This window comes from Vipera berus (assembly GCF_964194415.1).
Source record: "Vipera berus genome assembly, chromosome: 1".
Lineage (NCBI taxonomy): Eukaryota > Metazoa > Chordata > Lepidosauria > Squamata > Viperidae > Vipera > Vipera berus.
This window is the reverse complement of record NC_138202.1, coordinates 355645469-355664188: the sequence shown is the minus strand read 5'-3', so window position 1 is coordinate 355664188 and position 18720 is coordinate 355645469. Positions and strand designations below refer to the sequence as shown.

At 46.5% G+C, this 18720-nt stretch overlaps 1 protein-coding gene across 2 annotated transcripts in view; it reads right to left on the bottom strand.

The window, feature by feature from the left end:
• MED13 (mediator complex subunit 13) overlaps positions 1–18720 on the bottom strand; it is a 171985-nt gene that overhangs the window by 2173 nt on the left and 151092 nt on the right. Inside the window, exons 23-29 of one of the 2 annotated variants that reach the window (XM_081346667.1) lie at positions 16520–16743; positions 15106–15248; positions 12787–12945; positions 10944–11132; positions 7530–7678; positions 4322–4495; positions 466–566 (exon numbers count right to left, since the gene is read on the bottom strand). In XM_081346667.1, coding sequence (XP_081202793.1) covers positions 466–566; positions 4322–4495; positions 7530–7678; positions 10944–11132; positions 12787–12945; positions 15106–15248; positions 16520–16743 — 1139 coding nt within the window. The remainder of the gene's footprint in view (positions 1–465; positions 567–4321; positions 4496–7529; positions 7679–10943; positions 11133–12786; positions 12946–15105; positions 15249–16519; positions 16744–18720) is intronic. The other variant, XM_081346668.1, reaches the window with a different exon arrangement.

Genomic DNA, 18720 nt, shown 5'->3' with positions numbered 1-18720 from the left:
AATATCTGGCTGACTGCACGGAAAGCAGAGGAGGAGGAGGAGGAGGAGGAGGAGGAGGAGGAGGAGGAGGAGGAGGAGGAGGAGGAGGAGGAGGAGGAGGAGGAGAAGAAGTAGTAGTAATAATCTTGTTCCACCCCTATCCAGTTAAGGGCTATTCTGTCTTGGCTGTCTCTCTTGGACCAGTCTCCCAAGGTCTCCAAACTTGGCAATTTTGTTTTGGACTTCAACTCTCAGAAGTTGAATAGCTGACTGGGGAATTCTGGGGGTTAAAGTCCACAAGTCATTAAGTTGCCAAGTTTGGAGATGCCTGGCTTATATCGAGACAGAAAGGCAAAATAAAACAAACAAAAGGAAGAAGCTACCGACAGGTTAAACCAGAGATCGCGCCCAGCGGCGGATCTTAAAATTAAGTGAACGTACATTTTCTGCAATAAGCACACTTGCCCGCCCGGTGAAGGAGCATACCTGAGGACATCGGAAGTTTGATTCGAGTCAAGAGGGTGGGAGTGTTTACTGTGAAGTAGCTCGTCCGATTGCACTGAAGGCACGTGGAGGTGCAAAGAAGCCTTTAAGAAAAAGCCAAAGCCCAGAGTCAACAGTGCTGGGTGTGAAGCTCCTATCTCCCAATTCAATCTGCCATGGATGCTCTATCTATGGGGCGAAATCTAAGAATAAAAAATACTAGGAATTGTAGCTTAGGCCTTGGAAATAAAGCCAGGGGTTCTGTGCTAAGGGTCCTTCATTACAGCCGTCTCCTAAGACTTGCAGCTGTTACCTCCTCGGGTAGAGGGGCTTTGGAAAAGCAGCAGTGAACTGCAAATTTCACCAACTGATTATAACAGGCCCGTTGTAATATATAGGACGCTTCTTTTATACCTGCCATAATCACTATGTCTTCCTTTACTATCCTTTCTTTTCTCCATTCTTTCCTTCCTCCACTCTCCTTTCTTTCTGTTCCCTTCGCTTCCTCAATCTCCTTTCCTTCCCTTCCTTTTCATTCCTCTCCTCTCCTTCCCTTTCTCCATTTCCTTTCTCCTTTCTTTTTTTCCTTCTCCTTTTGTCCCAAAGTGCTTTTCACAACCGAAGAAGCTTCTTGGAGGAAAAGCAAAACCATTTTTTTTAAAAAAAACAAACAAACCGAGGAAGCCTTTTGGAGAAGCACTTTTGTGACAACCATGGCCTGGCTCCATAGTCACTTTTTTTTTAAACTTTCCTTGTCCGTTTCCTTTCCTTTCCTTTCCTCTTCCTTTCCTTCCCTCTTCCTTTCCCTCCCTCTTCCTTTCCTTTCCTTCCCGCTTCCTTTCCCCTTTCCTTTCCTTCCCTTCCCTCTTCCTTTCCTTTCCTGCTTCCTTCCCTTCCCTCTTCCTTTCCTTTCCTTCCCTTCCTCTTCCTTTCCTTTCCTTCCCGCTTCCTTTCCTTTCCCTCTTCCTTTCCTTTCCTTCCCTCTTCCTTTCCTTTCCTTCCCTTCCCTCTTCCTTTCCCTTTCCTTTCCTTCCCTCTTCCTTTCTTCCTTTCCTCTTCCTTCCCCTTCCCTCTTCCTTTCCTTCCCTTCCCTCTTCCTTTCCTTTCCCTTTCCTTCCTGCTTCCTTCCCTTCCCTTCCCTTTGCTTTCCTTCCCTTTCCTTTTCCTTTCCTCTTCCTTTCCTTTCCCTTTCCTTCCCTCCTTTCCTTCCCTCTTCCTTCCCTTTCCCTTTCCTTCCCTCTTCCTTTCCTTCCCTCTTCCTTTCCTTTCCCTTTCCTTCCCTCTTCCTTTCCTTTCCTTCCCTTCCCGCTTCCTTTCCTTTCCCTCTTCCTTTCCTTTCCCTTTCCTTCCTTTCCCTTCCCTCTTCCTTTCCTTCCCTCTTCCCTTCCTTTCCTTCCCTTCCCTCTTCCTTTCCCTTTCCTTCCTTCCCTTCCCTCTTCCTTTCCTTCCCTCTTCCCTTCCTTCCCTTCCCGCTTCCTTTCCCCTTTCCTTTCCTTTCCTTCCCTTCCCTCTTCCTTTCCTTTCCTGCTTCCTTTCCTTCCCTTCCCTCTTCCTTTGCTTTCCTTCCCTTTCCTTTTCCTTTCCTCTTCCTTTCCTTTCCCTTTCCTTCCCTCCTTTCCTTTCCCTTTCCTTCCCTCCTTTCCTTCCCTCTTCCTTCCCTTCCCTCTTCCTTTCCTTCCCTCTTCCTTTCCATTCCCTTTCCTTCCCTCTTCCTTTCCTTTCCTTCCCTTCCCGCTTCCTTTCCTTTCCTTTCCCTCTTCCTTTCCTTTCCCTTTCCTTCCTTTCCCTTCCCTCTTCCTTTCCTTCCCTCTTCCCTTCCTTTCCTTCCCTTCCCTCTTCGTTTCCCTTTCCTTCCTTTCCCTTCCCTCTTCCTTTCCTTCCCTCTTCCCTTCCTTCCCTTCCCGCTTCCTTTCCCCTTTCCTTTCCTTTCCTTCCCTCTTCCTTTCCTTTCCTGCTTCCTTTCCTTCCCTTCCCTCTTCCTTTGCTTTCCTTCCCTTTCCTTTTCCTTTCCTCTTCCTTTCCTTTCCCTTTCCTTCCCTCCTTACCTTTCCCTTTCCTTCCCTCCTTTCCTTCCCTCTTCCTTCCCTTTCCCTTTCCTTCTCTCTTCCTTTCCTTCCCTTCCCGCTTCCTTTCCTTTCCTTTCCCTCTTCCTTTCCTTTCCCTTTCCTTCCTTTCCTTCCCTCTTCCCTTCCTTTCCTTCCCTCTTCCTTTCCCTTTCCTTCCTTTCCCTTCCCTCTTCCTTTCCTTCCCTCTTCCCTTCCTTTCCTTTCCTTCCCGCTTCCTTTCCCCTTTCCTTTCCTTTCCTTTCCTTCCCTCTTCCTTTCCTTTCCTGCTTCCTTTCCTTTCCTTCCCTTCCTCTTCCTTTCCTTTCCGCTTCCTTTCCTTTCCCTCTTCCTTTCCTTTCCTTCCCTCTTCCTTTCCTTTCCTTCCCTTCCCTCTTCCTTTCCTTCCCTCTTCTTTTCCTTCCCTCTTCCTTTCTTCCTTTCCTCTTCCTTCCCCTTCCCTCTTCCTTTCCTTTCCTTCCCTCTTCCTTTCCTTCCTTTCCCTTTCCTTTCCTCTTCCTTCTCTTCCCTCTTCCTTCCCTTTCCCTTTCCTTCCTGCTTCCTTCCCTTCCCTTCCCTTTCCTCTTCCTTTCCTTTCCCTTTCCTTCCCTCCTTCCCTTCCTTCTTCCTTCCCTTTCCCTTTCCTTCCCTCTTCCTTTCCTTCCCTCTTCCTTTCCTTTCCCTTTCCTTCCCTCTTCCTTTCCTTTCCTTCCCTTCCCTCTTCCTTTCCCTTTCCTTCCTTTCCCTTCCCTCTTCCTTTCCTTCCCTCTTCCCTTCCTTTCCTTCCCTTCCCGCTTCCTTTCCTTTCCCTCTTCCTTTCCTTTCCCTTTCCTTCCTTTCCCTTCCCTCTTCCTTTCCTTCCCTCTTCCCTTCCTTTCCTTTCCTTCCCTCTTTCCTTCCTTTCCTTCCCTTCCCGCTTCCTTTCCTTTCCTTTCCCTCTTCCTTTCCTTTCCTTCCCTCTTCCTTTCCTTTCCTTCCCTCTTCCTTTCCCTTTCATTTCCTTCTCTCTTCTTTTCCTTCCCTCTTCTTTTCCTTCCCTCTTCCTTTCTTCCTTTCCTCTTCCTTCCCCTTCCTTCTTCCTTTCCTTTCCTTTCCTTCCCTCTTCCTTTCCTTCCTTTCCTCTTCCTTCCCTTCCCTCTTCCTTTCCTTTCCCTTTCCTTCCTGCTTCCTTTCCTTCCTTTCCCTTCCCTCTTCCTTCCCTTCCCTCTTCCTTTCCTTTCCCTCTTCCTTCCCTTTCCCTTCCCTCTTCCCTTCCTTTCCTTCCCTTCCCTCTCCTTCCCTTCCCACTTCCTTTCCTTTCCTTTCCCTCTTCCTTTCCTTCCCTCTTCCTTTCCTTTCCTTCCCTTCCCTCTTCCTTTCCTTTCCTCTTCCTTCCCCTTCCCTTTCCTCTTCCTTTCCTTTCCCTTTCCTTCCCTCTTCCTTTCCCTTTCCTTTCCTCTTCCTTCCCTTCCCTCTTCCTTTCCTTTCCCTTTCCTTCCTGCTTCCTTTCCTTCCCTTCCCTTCCCTTTTCCTTTCCTCTTCCTTTCCTTTCCCTTTCCTTCCCTCCTTTCCTTTCCTCTTCCTTTCCTTCCCTCTTCCTTTCCTTCCTTTCCCTTCCCTCTTCCTTTCCTTTCCCTTTCCTTCCCTCTTCCTTCCCTTTCCCTTTCCTTCCCTTCCTTTCCTTCCCTCTTCCTTTCCTTTTCCTTTCCCAAAACTGTCCCTCGGAAATAACAGGAGAAAAAGGAAAGGGCAGCCTGTCCGATGGCTTTTAGCTTCCCTGTTTTTCACACAATCTTCAACTACCCCCCCCCCCCCGTCCCCTTTTCCAAGCTCCTTACCTTAAGAAAGAGAGGACACTGATTTTGTGCTTGAGGACAGGCCGACCAAAACCAGTCAGGCAACGGACCCGCTTTAGCGGTGGAGACGAAGTAGCCGAGGGCCAACGGCTGCTGCAGAATGTTGGGGACTTCATCGTGGGATTCCGTGGACAGCAGCCGGTCTGTCCCTTGACCCTGAGAAAACCGACAAAAAGAGGAAACTGGCATTTAGGATCAGCCTCAAAGAGCTACCATTTGGCAATTCAGTATTCTGCTTTAGCTAGTGATCACCTAGTCCCGTGGTGGCGAGCCTATGGCACGCATGCCACGGGTGGCACACAGAGCCCTCTCTGTGGGCACGCGCGCCGTCGCCCCAGTCCTAGGCCTTCAGCCTGGTTTTATAAGCCCTTTTTGCTTTAGGCCTCCGCCGTCGTATGCACAAAAAAAAAAAAGTTCAATCAATCAATCAATATCAACTTCTCGTGGGGAAAAAAAAGATCTCGCAAAGTTGGAATTGATTGATTGAACTTTTTAGTCCCACCAAGTCTGTCGTTACCACTGCAGCCACACCCACCCAACTGGCCACACCCACCCAATTGGCCATGTCCACCCAACTGGCCACACCCACCCAATTGACCATGCCCACCTGGCACCTGACGATACCTAAGTAGGTTTTGGGTTGCAGCTTGGGCACTCGGTCTCTAAAAGGTTCGCCATCACTGACCTAGTTGCTTCTGGGAAACTTACAAGAACTGAGGAGCAATCATGCAATCACTCAACTCACACACCACACATATTCACACCATTTCCTTACCCCTCCTTGCGACAGAGTTTATAGCCATCAGTAGCCTCATTGCCTAGAAATTTGTTCAATTCACTTTAAGAAGGATTTAACTTGCTCACCGTGACCCTATCGCCTGCTGGCCAATTTCATCAGACACGAAGTGAATCTCACCACGTACTTCAGGTTGTCCTTGTCTTACAACCATTTGAAGTTACAACAGCATTGAAAAAAGTCATGTATGCCAGCGTCCGCGCTTATGACCGCTGCAGCATCCCCATGGACACGTGATCAAAATTTGGGCGCTTGGCAACTGGCGCATATTTACGATAGTTGCAATATCCTGGGGTCAGGCGCTTGCTATTTACAACCTTCGCGGCCGACGTCCGTCAAACAAAGCCAATGCAGGAAGGCAGAGTCACTTACCAGCTACAACGATTCACTTAACAACTGCAGTGATTCGTTTTTTTAATAAAAACCCAACAACAGGGCAAGAAAAGATCGTAAAATTGGGCCTGGCTCACTTAGCAACTGTCTTGTTCAGCAATGCAAATTCTGGTCCCAATTGTGGTCGTGAGTTGAGGACTGACTACCTGTATGGGAATTCGAGTTTTATTTCAGATGTCCTCTGCGTCACTGAAATATCCTGCTCGGTGCTAACATTATAGCAGAGAGAGGGAGAGAAACACACACATATTCCCTGCACTGCACACTCAAGTTGTTTACCAGCCAAATTCAGTTATAAGTTTTGACTTATAAAATCCTTTAAGGCTTGACTCCGGCTTACCTTAGGGCAGGGGTAGGCAACCTTGGCTCTTTTATGACTCCACGAATGTCTGCCCATGAGAAATCAAGGGACAATAAAGCGGAGGACAAGCCTTATTTCACGTGGCCACCTTATTATGGACGGTTTTTATCTCCAGAGATACATCAGGCACATTCCTAATCTGCTTTCCAGAGAGCCGTGAACATAATTTTGCTTTAGCAGGCAGCTGGTGACTTATTATTAATATTCTTGTTTGACTGTACTAGGCTGCCAACTTTTTATCTTGCTGATGTGGAATTACACATCTTATTTGTGTTTATCTTTCTGCAGTCTTCCTAGTGCATAGTAGGCCTGTGTGTTTGTTTTCACAGGTAGTCCTTGATTTACAATAGTTTGTTTTAGTAAATGTTTGACGTTACAAGGGCACTGCCAAAGGGGAGTTCTGACTGTTTTCACATTTGGGACTGTGGCGGCATCTCCAACAAAATCCAGATGCTTGGCAACCGACTCATATTTATGACGGTTGCAGTGTCCCGGGGTCACGTGACAAGCAAAGGCTCACTTAACTGCATCACTAACTTTAACAATTGCAGTGATTTATTTAACAATTGTGGCAACAAAACTCATAAAATGGGGCAAAACTCACTTAACAAATGTTTTGCTTAGCAACAGAAACGTTGGGCTGAATTGTGCTCATAAGTCAAGGACTGCCTGTCTAGATATATCCCTTCCATGCGTAATTCCATAAATGTGTATTACATTTTCCCTTATTCCCCCTTTTTTCCAAAAGAGCATTTGCTTGTGCAGAATGATAGTTCAACCTCCTGATTTGTTGTTGTTAGCTGCAAAGTCGTGTCCGACCCATCGCAACCCCATGGACAACGTTCCTCCAGGCCTTCCTGTCCTCTACCATCTTCTGGAGTCCATTTAAGCTCACACCTACTGCTTTAGTGACTCCCATCCAGCCACCATCTCCTGCTCTATATTTTCTTTTTAACATGCTACAGTTAGAACTGACTAGCATATTGTAAGGGCGATCACACTATACGTAACATTGCCTTCAAGTCGCATTTAATTCCTGGTGGCTAGAATGGCCCATCCCTGCTCTTACCTTGACCACAACATGGAAGTTTTGTCTTCCTCCAGGATTCTGTGTTTTGATTCCCAGAATAGCCTACAAGCCTGGAGGTTAAGGAGCTGAGCGGGCTGAATTGGAAGCTGGGGTTAAACGCATCATCAGTTTGGAATCATTGCGCATCCACAAGAGGACCAAGTCCAGCCCTCCATGAATTACACTGGCCTTTCTCTAACGTCAGTTGAGCTTCAACTGTTAGTTGACCAGATTCTGGCGTGTGGGTGACAAAAAATAAACTCTTAGTGCTTTGAACTCAACTCCTCTCCCTGGTTAATTGCGGACAACAGGAGGTTTCCCGTTCAAGTGCTTACTTGGCGAAACCCTGCTTTGCCTTTTCAAGATTAGCTCTGCCATCCACTATGATAACGATAATCAAATTATAGTTTTGTAGATCTGATTACCCTGCAAGCATCATCGTTATCATCGTCACTGTGAACCTGCAAGCATTGGTTGCAGAAGCATTTAAGTATTCTGGAGTAAATTGCTGTATCCCAAGAAGGAATTTCAATCAGGTCAAAAAACCCTCTGTTTTCTCATGCAAAGTTACCTTGCCCATATCACCTCCGTGGTTAAAGTGAGAACCGGGTGAGTGAACAGGGGATCCTGTTGGAGATGCAGGAAGGATGTTTATGATATCAGGGTCCAGGTCATCTGCCGTGTCCAGCAAATCGAAGATTCCCATTCCATCTGCTCCATCTTGAAAGAAAAGATTCACAGAAATAGAAGGGGGAAAAAAACGTTGACCAAAAGGAGCAACTCACAAGAAAGAAAGAAAGAAAGAAAGAAAGAAAGAAAGAAAGAAAGAAAGAAAGAAAGAAAGAAAGAAAGAAAGAAAGAAAGAAAGAAAGAAAGAAAGAAACCGCACACACATCCATACAGTGTTAGACCCAACAACTGTGAGTTGGCTTACAGATTGGATGGGATTTGATCTGATTTGCTCTGAGGTGAATGGCTGCCCGTCTCGAAACAACTCACAAGAACAATAAAACCATAAAAACCACACAACCAAAAAACTTAACAAACCTGGCACGGCATCACAGAGCCTACACGAAGAGCCAGGTTTTATTGGCTTTCCAGAAAGCTAAAGGGGGTGGGAAGGTATTCCCTAACCAGCTGTGCTGTGTTTCCAAGTGCAATTCAAGGTGATGGCTGTCACCTTTAAAGCCCTACATGGCTTGGGGCCAGGTTACCTGAGGGACGATCTTCTCCCAGTCCTTTCTGCATGTCTAATTCGATTTAGCAGAAATGGGCATGCTGCAGATACCATCAGCCAGGTGGGGACCAGAAAACAGGCTTTACCCAGTGGCCCTTGCTCCATGGAATGTTCTCTCTTCGGAGATCAAAATGGCCCCCCGACCGTTACGTCTTTGGTAAGGCCCTAAAAACCTGGCTACGTTCCCTAGCTTGGGGTGCTGAATGTTTCAAGTGCCACATTCCGTGGCCGTACTGCTACGAGCCAAGTCTCTCAGCTGCAATTTATATTTATTTATTTTGGATATTAATATTAATATTAATAATAATAACAATAAAGTTGGAAGGGACCTTGGAGGTCATCTAGTCCACCCTTGCTCAGGCAGAAAACCCTATACCATTTCGGACAAATGGCTGTCTAGTCTCTTCTTAAAAACTTCCAGTGTTGGAGCATTCACAGCTTCTGGAGGCAGGTTGTTCCACTGGTTAATTGTAATGGTTAATGGTTTTAAATGGTTTAATGGTTTTAAAATGTTTTAGTGCCTTAATTGTAATATATTTTGAACTGTAATTCACCCAGAATCATTGACTGAGATGAGCGGCTATAGAAATTGATTGGATGCCTGAATGAATGAATGAATGAATGAATGAAGAGGCACTTACAATAAAGGCCCGCTTCCTAAGTCCCACTATATCAAGGGTGGGCAACTACGGCAACTTTGACCTGTGGACTTCAACTCCCAGAATTCCTGAGCTACCCATGTTGGTTCAGGAATTCTGGGAAAGTCCACAGACTGTAAAGTTGTTATAGTTGCCTACCCCTGCACTAACATAGGAATTAAAATAAAAATAAATAAAATAAATAAAATACTTCAGGGAAGGGATTGCAGTTTGCCCACGCTATCTGATTTATATTACAAGAATTCACTGTTTGGGGCTGAACGACGAAGGCTGGATCTAAATTGTTATGCACCCAGGATACTTCTTGGCTAACACAACCATTGAATCAGCTATTAAGTCTGCCCACGTCTGACACTTTGCAAATCAGTTTCGTTTCTTTTATCATATTTGTTTCCAACTGCAAAGAGCTGGCTAGGCGTATTCTGTTTAGTCCTTGTGTGAGCAGACTGTTACATTATGAGCCAAATTTTCAGTGGAGGGCAGCCCAAGTTCGAAAGCGCTCAGTATAGTTTCTGCAAAGTAAATAACAGGTTTGCTTTGTTTTAGTGAAGGACATCTAGAGGCAGTCTTCGACTTATGATCACAACTGGGATCAGAATTGCGGCTGCTAAGCAAGGTGGTGGTGAAGTGAGCTGCGCCCGATTTTATGATCTTTTTTTTTTTTGGCCATGTTTTTTTTTAAAAGTTAAAACTAGTCACCGCAGTTGTTCAGTGAACAGGGATACCGCAACGGTCGTTAAGCAGAGATGCTGCAACGGTTGTTAAGTGCAAAGGACCAGCAATAAAGTTGCTTTTTTTTCAGTGCCATCATGTGATCTGGATGCCTAGCAACCAGCATGCATTTACAATGGTCACAGCATCCCATAATCACAGGACCACCATTCGCAACCGACACAGCCAGCTTCCGACAAGCAATGTCATGCGATGTTGCATTTAACGACCTGGGATTCGCTGTACAACCACAGCCGGATGCGACGTTGCAAGGTGGTGAGGTCACGTGACATTTCACTTTCATGACCCATGCCACTTAGCACTAGAGCTGCCAGTCAGTCCCAAATGTAGTTAGTAAGTGAGGACTAACTATATTTGTGGAGTTTGGGAGTTTTGGTGACATCAGCAGAAGGAAGGGAACCTCCTCTCCCCCCCACCCCAGGGATTACAGGTAGTCCTTGACTTACAACCAATCATTTAGTGACCGTTTGAAGTTACGAAGGCCCTGAAAAAAGTGACTTAGGTCCAGTTTTCACACTTAAAGGTAAAGGTTCCCCCGCACATGCGTGCTAGTCGTTTCCGACTCTAGGGGCCGGTGCTCATCTCCGTTTCAAAGTCCGAGGACGTCTCCGTGGTCATGTGGCCAGCATGACTAGACGCCAAAGGCGCACGGAACGCTGTTACCTTCCCACCGTACTGGTCCCTATTTTTCTACTTGCATTTTTACGTGCTTTCGAACTGCTAGGTTGGCAGAAGCTGGGACGTGTAACAGCCGCTCACTCTGCTACGCGGCACTCGGGATTAGACCCGCCAAACTGCCGACCTTCTGATCGACAAGCTCAGTGTCCTAACCCACTGAGCCACCGCGTCCACTTACGACCATTGAAACATCTCAAGTAATCATGGGATCAAAAATCAGTGCTTGGCAACCGGCATGTCTTTAGGAGGGGTTGCGCCGTCCTGGGTCACCTTTTGTGACCTTCCCCCCGAGCTCCTGATGAGCAAAGTCAATGGGAGGAAGCCAGGTTCGCTTGATGACCGCACGATTCACTTAACGACAGCAGTGATTCACTTAAAAGCCGTAGCAAAAAGAAAAAGGGGTTGCCAAATGGGGCGAAACTCACTTGATCAACCGCCTTGGCTTAGCGATGGCAATTTTGGGCTCCATTATGGTCGTTAAGTCGAGGACAACTTGCCGCAAGGAAAGGCTTCACGGGCTGTTGGGAGCCAATGGGCACAGCTGCTTTCCCTATCCAATACGACAGCTGCCATCTTAGCCTGCAGCCCCTCCCTTTTCTATCGATGAAAAACGATTCGCTGGTTTAACATTCCCGCACACGGGCATAACATGCACACGCACGCGCACACGCACACAAACCATTGTTCGTATTAAAGGCCAGTTCCAAACCAGTTTCAGTGGTGTAGGTGGAGGGTGCCAGCTGCACGGACGCAGAGGTGGGGAACACGAGTATGTGGGTGCACGAAGTGTCCTGGGGGGTATTGAGTTGGGAGGTCTGCATGTTGAGAGTGGTGCTGCGTCCAAACACTGAGCCAGTGGAGACGGAATCTTTGGGAAAAGAAGAACAGAGGAGAATGACCCCTGGGATCAAAAGCAAATAGCAGGTAGCAATAGCGCTTAGACTTATAGACCGCTTCTTATAGACTTATAGACTTATAGACCGTGCTTTATAGCCCTCTCTGAGCTGTTTACAGAGTCAGCATCTGGCCCCTAATAATCTGAGTCCTCATTTTACCGACCTCAGAAGGATGGAAGGCTGAGTCCAGGATCGAACACCTGGCGGTGGGCAGAGTCAACCTGCAATACTGCATTCTAACCATTGCGCCACCATGAGAAGGAAGGAAGGAAGGAAGGAAGGAAGGAAGAAGAGGGAGAGAAAGAAGGAAAGGAAGGAAGCAACAGCAACAGCACTTAGACTTATATACCACTTCACCGGGCTTTACAAGCCCTCTCTGAGCTGTTTACAGAGTCAGCCTATTTGCCCCCAACAATCTGGGTCCTCATGTTACCGACCTCGGTAGGATGGAAGGCTGAGTCGACCTTGTGCTGGTCAGGGTCGAACTCCTGGCGGTCGGCAGAGTTAGCCTGCAATGCTGCATTCTAACCACTGTGTCACCCTTACGGGTGGTCCATACCTTCCTCAATCTCCAGTCCTCTCCCAGAAGGCTGGGGGTTTGAGGGTTTTGCACAAGATCTTAGTTGCTCCTAGCATTGCACTTAGTCATAATCATAATCATAATAGTAAAGTTGGAAGGGACCCTGGAGGTCATCTAGTCCAACCCCCTGCTCAGGCAGGAAACCCTATCCCATTTCAGACACAGCTCTGAAATTTTTTGGAGTGTTACTTCCAAAGAGAGCAGTAGCACTTAAGACTTATATACCACCCCACAGTATTTTACAGCACTCTCTGGGTGGTTTGCAATGTCAGCCTGTTGCCCCCAACAATTTGGGTCCTCATTTTACTGAGCTCAGAAGGATGGAAGGCTGAGTCAACCTTCAGCCCCATCCGGATCGAACCCCAGACTGTAGGCAGAGTTTACCTGCAATGCTGCATTCTAATCACTGTGCCACCAAGGTTCAATGCCATCAAACTCTCCCTCCCTCGGCCTCTCTTTTCTTCTTCCCCTCTTCCAACTTTCATCCTCTCTCCCTTTTACTCCTTCCTTCCTTCTTCTCTTCTTACTCCGTCCCTCCCTCCCTCGGCCTCTCTTTTCTTCTTCCTCTCTTCCAACTTTCTTCCTCTCTCTTTTTCCCCTTCTTTCTTTCCTTCCTCTCTTCTTACTCCCACCCTCCCTTCCTTGGCCTCTCTTTTCTTCTTCCTCTCTTTCAACTTTCTTCCTCTCTCCCTTTTCTTCCTGCCTTCCTCCTTTTTCCTCCTTCCTTCCCTCCCTCCCTATATCCATCTTCCTTCCTTCCTTCCTTCTCTCTATCCACCTGCCTTCTTCCTTTCTTGGCTGCTTCCTTCCTCCCCCTCTATCCATCTTCCTTCCTTCCTTCCTTCCTTCCTTCCTTCCTTCCTTCCTTCCTTCCTTCCTTCCCTCCCTTCTTCCCCTCTGTAAAATTCCTATCAAGCCTATTCATTCGTTTGTTTGCTTGCTTGTAAAATTTATTAGACACCCATCTTACCACTCTGAGCAGCTTACAATATTAAAAATCTCCTTTGTGGGAGGTTTGAACAAGATGCAAAGGACTGCGTGCATACCTGGCATGATCACAAAAGATCCTTGAGGTTCCATAGCCACTAAGCAAGCACTGAGGATGCTGGGAGAATCAGCAGCAGAGATCCCACACATCCTGCACATATCTTTGAGCCTCTTGCTAAGAGACTGTAGGTTTCGGCGACTCAGTAAACAGCTCCAATCTGGAAAGGAAACAAGAGCAGCTGACTACCTGGGACATCTTTTTTTTTTTTTTACAACAGCCTCCCAGAAAAGCAATATTGTCTGCAGAGAAGTAGTTATCATTTTGGAGGGTTTTTAAAGGAGCGAGTCAAGAGAGTTTCCCACCACTTCAAAACGGCAACCGGTCAGAATGCGAGTCTGTTATTTGTCTCGTAATCTGGAAAGCCAGAAGGGGAACTGGTAAGCATTACAGGTCGCCCTTGACTTGTGACCGCAACCCAGCCCAAAATTTCTGTTACTAAGCAAAAGGGGGTTTAAGTGAGCCTGCCCCATTTTACATCACAGTCTTGCCACCATTATTAAGTGAACCACTTCGGTTGGTTGAAGTTGGTGACGTGGTTGTTTAAGTGAATCGGACTTTTACTTGTCAGGCGGCGAAAGAGGATCGCATGAACGGGGGGGGGGGATTGCAACCATCGTTAAGTACATGCCAGTTGCCAAGCGTGTGAATTCTGATCACGTGATCACAGAGATGTTGCAATGGTCATTAGTGGAAAAAAATGGTCGTTAAGTCACTTTTTCCAGGGTCACTGTTAAATTTGAACTGTCGCTAAACAAATGGTTGTGAAGTCGAGGATTACCTGTAATTACCAAAAAGGATGCTCATTAGCTATAAACGCAGGCAAGTATAGGTCCAACCAATTAACAAAACAACTGACTCAGGGTGATTTGGGCAACCAACCAAAGCCCAATTCTTGCGAATTGTCATGGATGTGTCATGGATGTGTTTCACTTTTGAGAGCGGGCAACTAAATTTCATTTTTGATGTGTGCCATTGTGCCCTCAGTAAAAAATGACAATAAAGATTATTTTATCTTATCTTAGCTACTCTAATCTCTAGAGAGCAGTCTATTAGCCAGGAGTTGCCTTCTGCAGAAGACAGCGTTATAACGTGCCCTTGAAAATATGGTTTGAAGAGACTAAAGACATAGAAGTTGTTATATCAGATACAGGCAGTCCTCGACTTACAACCACAATCAGGTTTTGCCCCCTTTTGCAACCTTTCTTGCCGCAGTTGTATTGGCTCTCAAAGGTGAAGTTTTTGGAGGGATGTAAGGGATATAGGCCTCGTGGTTGGGAAGGTTTAAATGGGTTTGAGCAAGGTGGTGGGACTATGCATAATTCTGTATTTATTTATTTTTGTCATATTTGTGTAGTGTACATTGGAGGTGGTGACCCCTTTGAGAGCTGTACGCAACAAAATGTCATTTTAATGTATGCCGATTAGTGTTACGTTCAAAGTGACAATAAAGTTATTCTTCTCTTCTCTCTTCACACCATTGTTCAAGTGAATCTGGCTTCCCTGTTGACTTGGCTTGTCAGAAGGTCGTAAAAAGGGATCACATGATCCCGGGACACTGCCACCGTCATAAATACATGTCGGTTGCCAAGCGTTCCAAATTCTGCTCACATGACCACAGGAATGCTGCAAAGGTTGTAAGCATGAAAAACGGTGACAGGTCACTTTTTCCAGTGCTGTTGTTAACTCTGAACGGTGACTAAATGAACGGTTGCAAGGCAAGGACTTCCTGTAATGGTTAGACCAGGGGTAGGCAACCTTGTCTCCTTTATGACTCGTGGACTTCAACTCCCAGAATTCCCGAGCCAGCCATGCTGAGGAGAAATGGAGAGGTTTCCATGCTGAGCCATGCTGGCTCAGGAATTCTGGGAGTTGAAGTCCACAAGTCATAAAAGAGCCAAGGTTGCCTACCGCTGCTTTAGACAGTTTAAAGGTAAAGGTAAAGGTTCCCCCGCACATGCGTGCTAGTCGTTTCCGACTCTAGGGGCCGGTGCTCATCTCTGTTTCAAAGCCGAAGAGCCAGCGCTTGTCCGAGGACGTCTCCGTGGTCATGTGGCTGGTATGACTAGACGCTAAAGGTGCACGGAACGCTGTTACCTTCCCACCGTAGTGGTCCCTATTTTTCTACTTGGATTTTTACGTGCTTTCGAACTGCTAGGTTGGCAGAAGCTGGGACAAGTAACAGGCTCTCACTCTGCTACGCGGCACTCGGGATTCGACCTGCCAAACTGCCGACCATCTGATCGACGAGCTCAGCGTCCTAACCCACTGAGCCACCGCGTCCCTGAGTTAGACAGTTTACATATCACCATTTCAGTACCTTTCAGCTCCCCGTGGCCTATTCTTCCGAGACGTCCTATTACAACTCTCCATGGCACAGAACTCATTTGCACAAGACCCAGGCACCACTCCCAGAGTTTCTGAAGACCAAGTCTGCGAGCAGATCCTTTTTTCCTACGGGCCCTGTTTGGAAACAAAAGTTCCGTGGTAAACACGAGTGTCACGCACGAAGAACCTGGACCACACGTTGAGTTCCAGGGAAGATGATTTCTTGTTCATGCTTATATACAAGAATCTAGTCAACTAATGGTTAGCGCTAAATTGGCGCTAGGTAAAAATCAATGAAATTCAAGAGGGGTTGGTTTGGGATTGTGGGAACGGAAGGATTCCAGGCCGATTCCTCTCTTGACTCTGCCTCTCCTTCTCCTACATAGTTGCCCATACCTTCCTCAGTTGCTCCCAAAAGAACAGCTTGGCCTGCTACATCAGAGGTCTCCAACCTTTTGGGCACCAGGGACCGGTTCCGCGGAGAACGGTTTTTCCACGAATCGGGCGAGTGTGTGGTTTTGTGTGCTGCCTGCATCCCACGGATGGGGTTTTGCTTGTTTGTGCAGACCGGTTGCTGGCATGCTGCAGCCTGGTACCGGTCCGTGGACCCAGGGTTGGGGACCCCTGTGCTACATAATCAAATGGCACATTTGCTGTATCTTTTTTAAAGTTAGCCAAATGTTTCAAATTTGAAATGTTTCTGAATTTCTTCCTCTCACTCAATTGCGTTGTCCACTTAACGTTTTAACATTTGATATTTTTGCTTTTATTCTGTAAGAAGAGCCACTTGATGGCAAGAAGGCTGGCATATAAATTTAGTGGAAAAATAAGTTAAATAAGCTAAGAGGACAAAATAAAAAAAATAACTGCACCCTCCCTCGCAACAGGAACGACATTCCTACTCTTTCCTATTTTTTAAAAATGAAAGATAGCCAAAGCGGTTAGAAACCAGCAAACAAACAAACAAGCCAATCTGTCATAAAATGTATCGGTGTAAAAACTTCCAAAGTAATACCAGTACACTATAAAAATGAGGTTAAGTTAATTTCTGGAAGAGAAGAATTTATAGGGTATTTTTCTCCTAAAAGAAGGGAGGGGGGAAAACGAACAGGAGGGGAACAGAGAGAACACACCTGTCTTTTAGTCGATAAGAATTATAGAATTCCTGGCCGGCCGGGGAATTCTGGGAGTTGAAGTTCACAGGTCTTAAAAGTTGCCAAGGTTAGGAAACCCTGATTTATAGATACGAGTTCCAAGAAAACTCTGTACCTTCCTACCTTGCAATGTAACCGTCTTGCTCTTCCATTTTAAAACGAGCTGCTACCTTATCTGAAAAGGCCCATGTCCCCTACTTGACTTTAACAATCTTCAAACCTAACACTCCAAGGGAAATGATATCGGCGTACCTGTTTGGCACGTCGATGTTTATGATGCAGGTTTCCAGAAGTTCTCCGTAGAGATCCGTGCAGGATGCGAGAAGCCACCTTTGATCATGGGACAGACAGTAGCCCACAAAAAGCACGTTGTATTTTTGCCCAGCCTCGCCAAATGTCTCTCCCAGCTCAGTCTGTTTGTCTTTGACAGGAGCCAGGATGAAAGGAGGAGCGTACAGTTTAATACACTCGGGTCTCTGCAAAGTGCACGGGGGGGTGGGGGGAGGGGGAGAACAACAACAGAATATTGGAAACGTTAGCCGTGTTTTCCAGTAATGAGTCATATTTTTATAAAATAAAGAGTTGGGTCTGTCCCACACCAATATTACCCACCTTCTGCTTCCCCAAATGCATCGTTCGTATCTATCGCTTAATTCTGCACAGCCCTCTCAACTAGGCACAAAAATGGAGTGGGCAGGTCAATCAGTTAAACCTGGGGCCCAGGCATAAATAGACCGTAATTCTAATATTTTAATCAGGTTGCCAAGATAGGAAGTTTGGAGTTAAAGAACATCATTATACTTCCAAGTACAGATACCCTCATGTGATCGAAATTTGGAAGCTTGGCAACCAGCCTGCGTTTATGACGGCTGCATTGTCTCGGGGCTGACGTGATCCCCTTTTGCGACTTTCAAGACAAGCCAAGTCAATGGGAGAAGCCAGATTCACTTTTACAACCGTCTTACTCACTTAACAACTGCAGCGGTTCCCTTAACAACGGCGGCAAGAGACTTGACTTCCGGTGGCGACGCGGCGCCGAAGACAGCCGTCTCCGGGCTGTCCACTCCGCAGCTGTGTTTATCCATCGAAAACAGCGCCGATCAGCTGTTTAGGTGGATTTGAAGCCCCCTCCTCGGGAGAAGAGGAGGGGGTGAGGCCCCAGGTAGGGGTTGAGGCCCCAGGTAGGGGTTGAGCTCTCCGGGGCTGCCTGAGCTGAAAGTTTGGGCGGCTGAAGGATTGAGCCCCCCCGAAGCCTGGGTTAGCTCCGAGCTGCGCAGCGTCTCTGCTCCGTGATTTTTGGAGCAGAGCCAGGCGTTAGCAACCACCCCTGCCAGAAGGAAAGACTCTTGAGTATTAAGGTGCAGGCAGAGCGGTACAGGTCAAGGTGAAGTGGACTTTTATTTTTACTCTCTAGCTCAATGGATTTTATAGCTTTAAAGTGAAAGTACGCAACAAGTGAAAGTGGGGAAAGATGGCGGCTAAAACTTCTAAAGCTCTTCGGAGTGCGGGAACTTCCCCGGTGCAACAGACTTCGTTGCAAGCTTTGCTTCCTCCTGCACCTCTTCTGGCATTGACGCTTAAGGACTTACAAGATGCCTTTGCAAAGCAATCGCAAGTAATGTCAGATATGATGGATGATAAGATGGAAAAGCTGGAGGAAAAGCTGGAGGAGAAATTGGAGGAGAAGATGGAAGAGAAGTTTAGGGCAATGAGGGTAGACATTTTGTCTATGATTGAAAGTGTGGCTGAATGTGTGCAACGTTTGGATGAAAAAGTGGAGGATCTTAGTCAAAAGAACTCTATATTAGAAGTAAAGGTACTGGAGAATGAAAATATAAGGGACAAAATGGACGGAGAATTGAGTCTTGTCCAGTACCATCAGATGCAGTATGTTATTAGAATCAGGGGCTTAAAAGAGAATCCTAAAGAAGATTTAAAGCAGCTGATCTCTGAGGCTTTGGAAGCAGTACTGGGCCAGCCAGCATCGGAAATAGAGGGAAGTATGGATAAAATCTTTCGCGTAAATTCATGGATTGCAAGGCAGAGGAAGTTACCTAGAGATGTGGTGGTCTATTTTACAAAGAGAGCAACTAGAGATGAAGTTATTCAAGCTGCTTACGATACTAAATTTGTGGTTGCTGAGCAAGAAGTCCTGGTTCTAAAAGAGATTCCTCCAAAGATTTTAAGGAGAAGGAAAGATTTTGCATTCCTTGCACAGGAACTTAAGAAATGTGATATCAAGTTTAGATGGGAGATTCCAGCCGGAATGGTGGTGATGCATGAAGGTAAAAGACATCGTCTGGTTACTGTGACTCAGGCACGTGATTTTTACAGCAATGTGTTAAAAGCAACCCCTCTATCACTTCTGGAAGCTGCAAAGGGATTTGGAGAGGGAAAGCCTCAAGATGCTCAAGGCAGACAGACAGAGGAGAATGGTGCTGGAGGGGATCAAG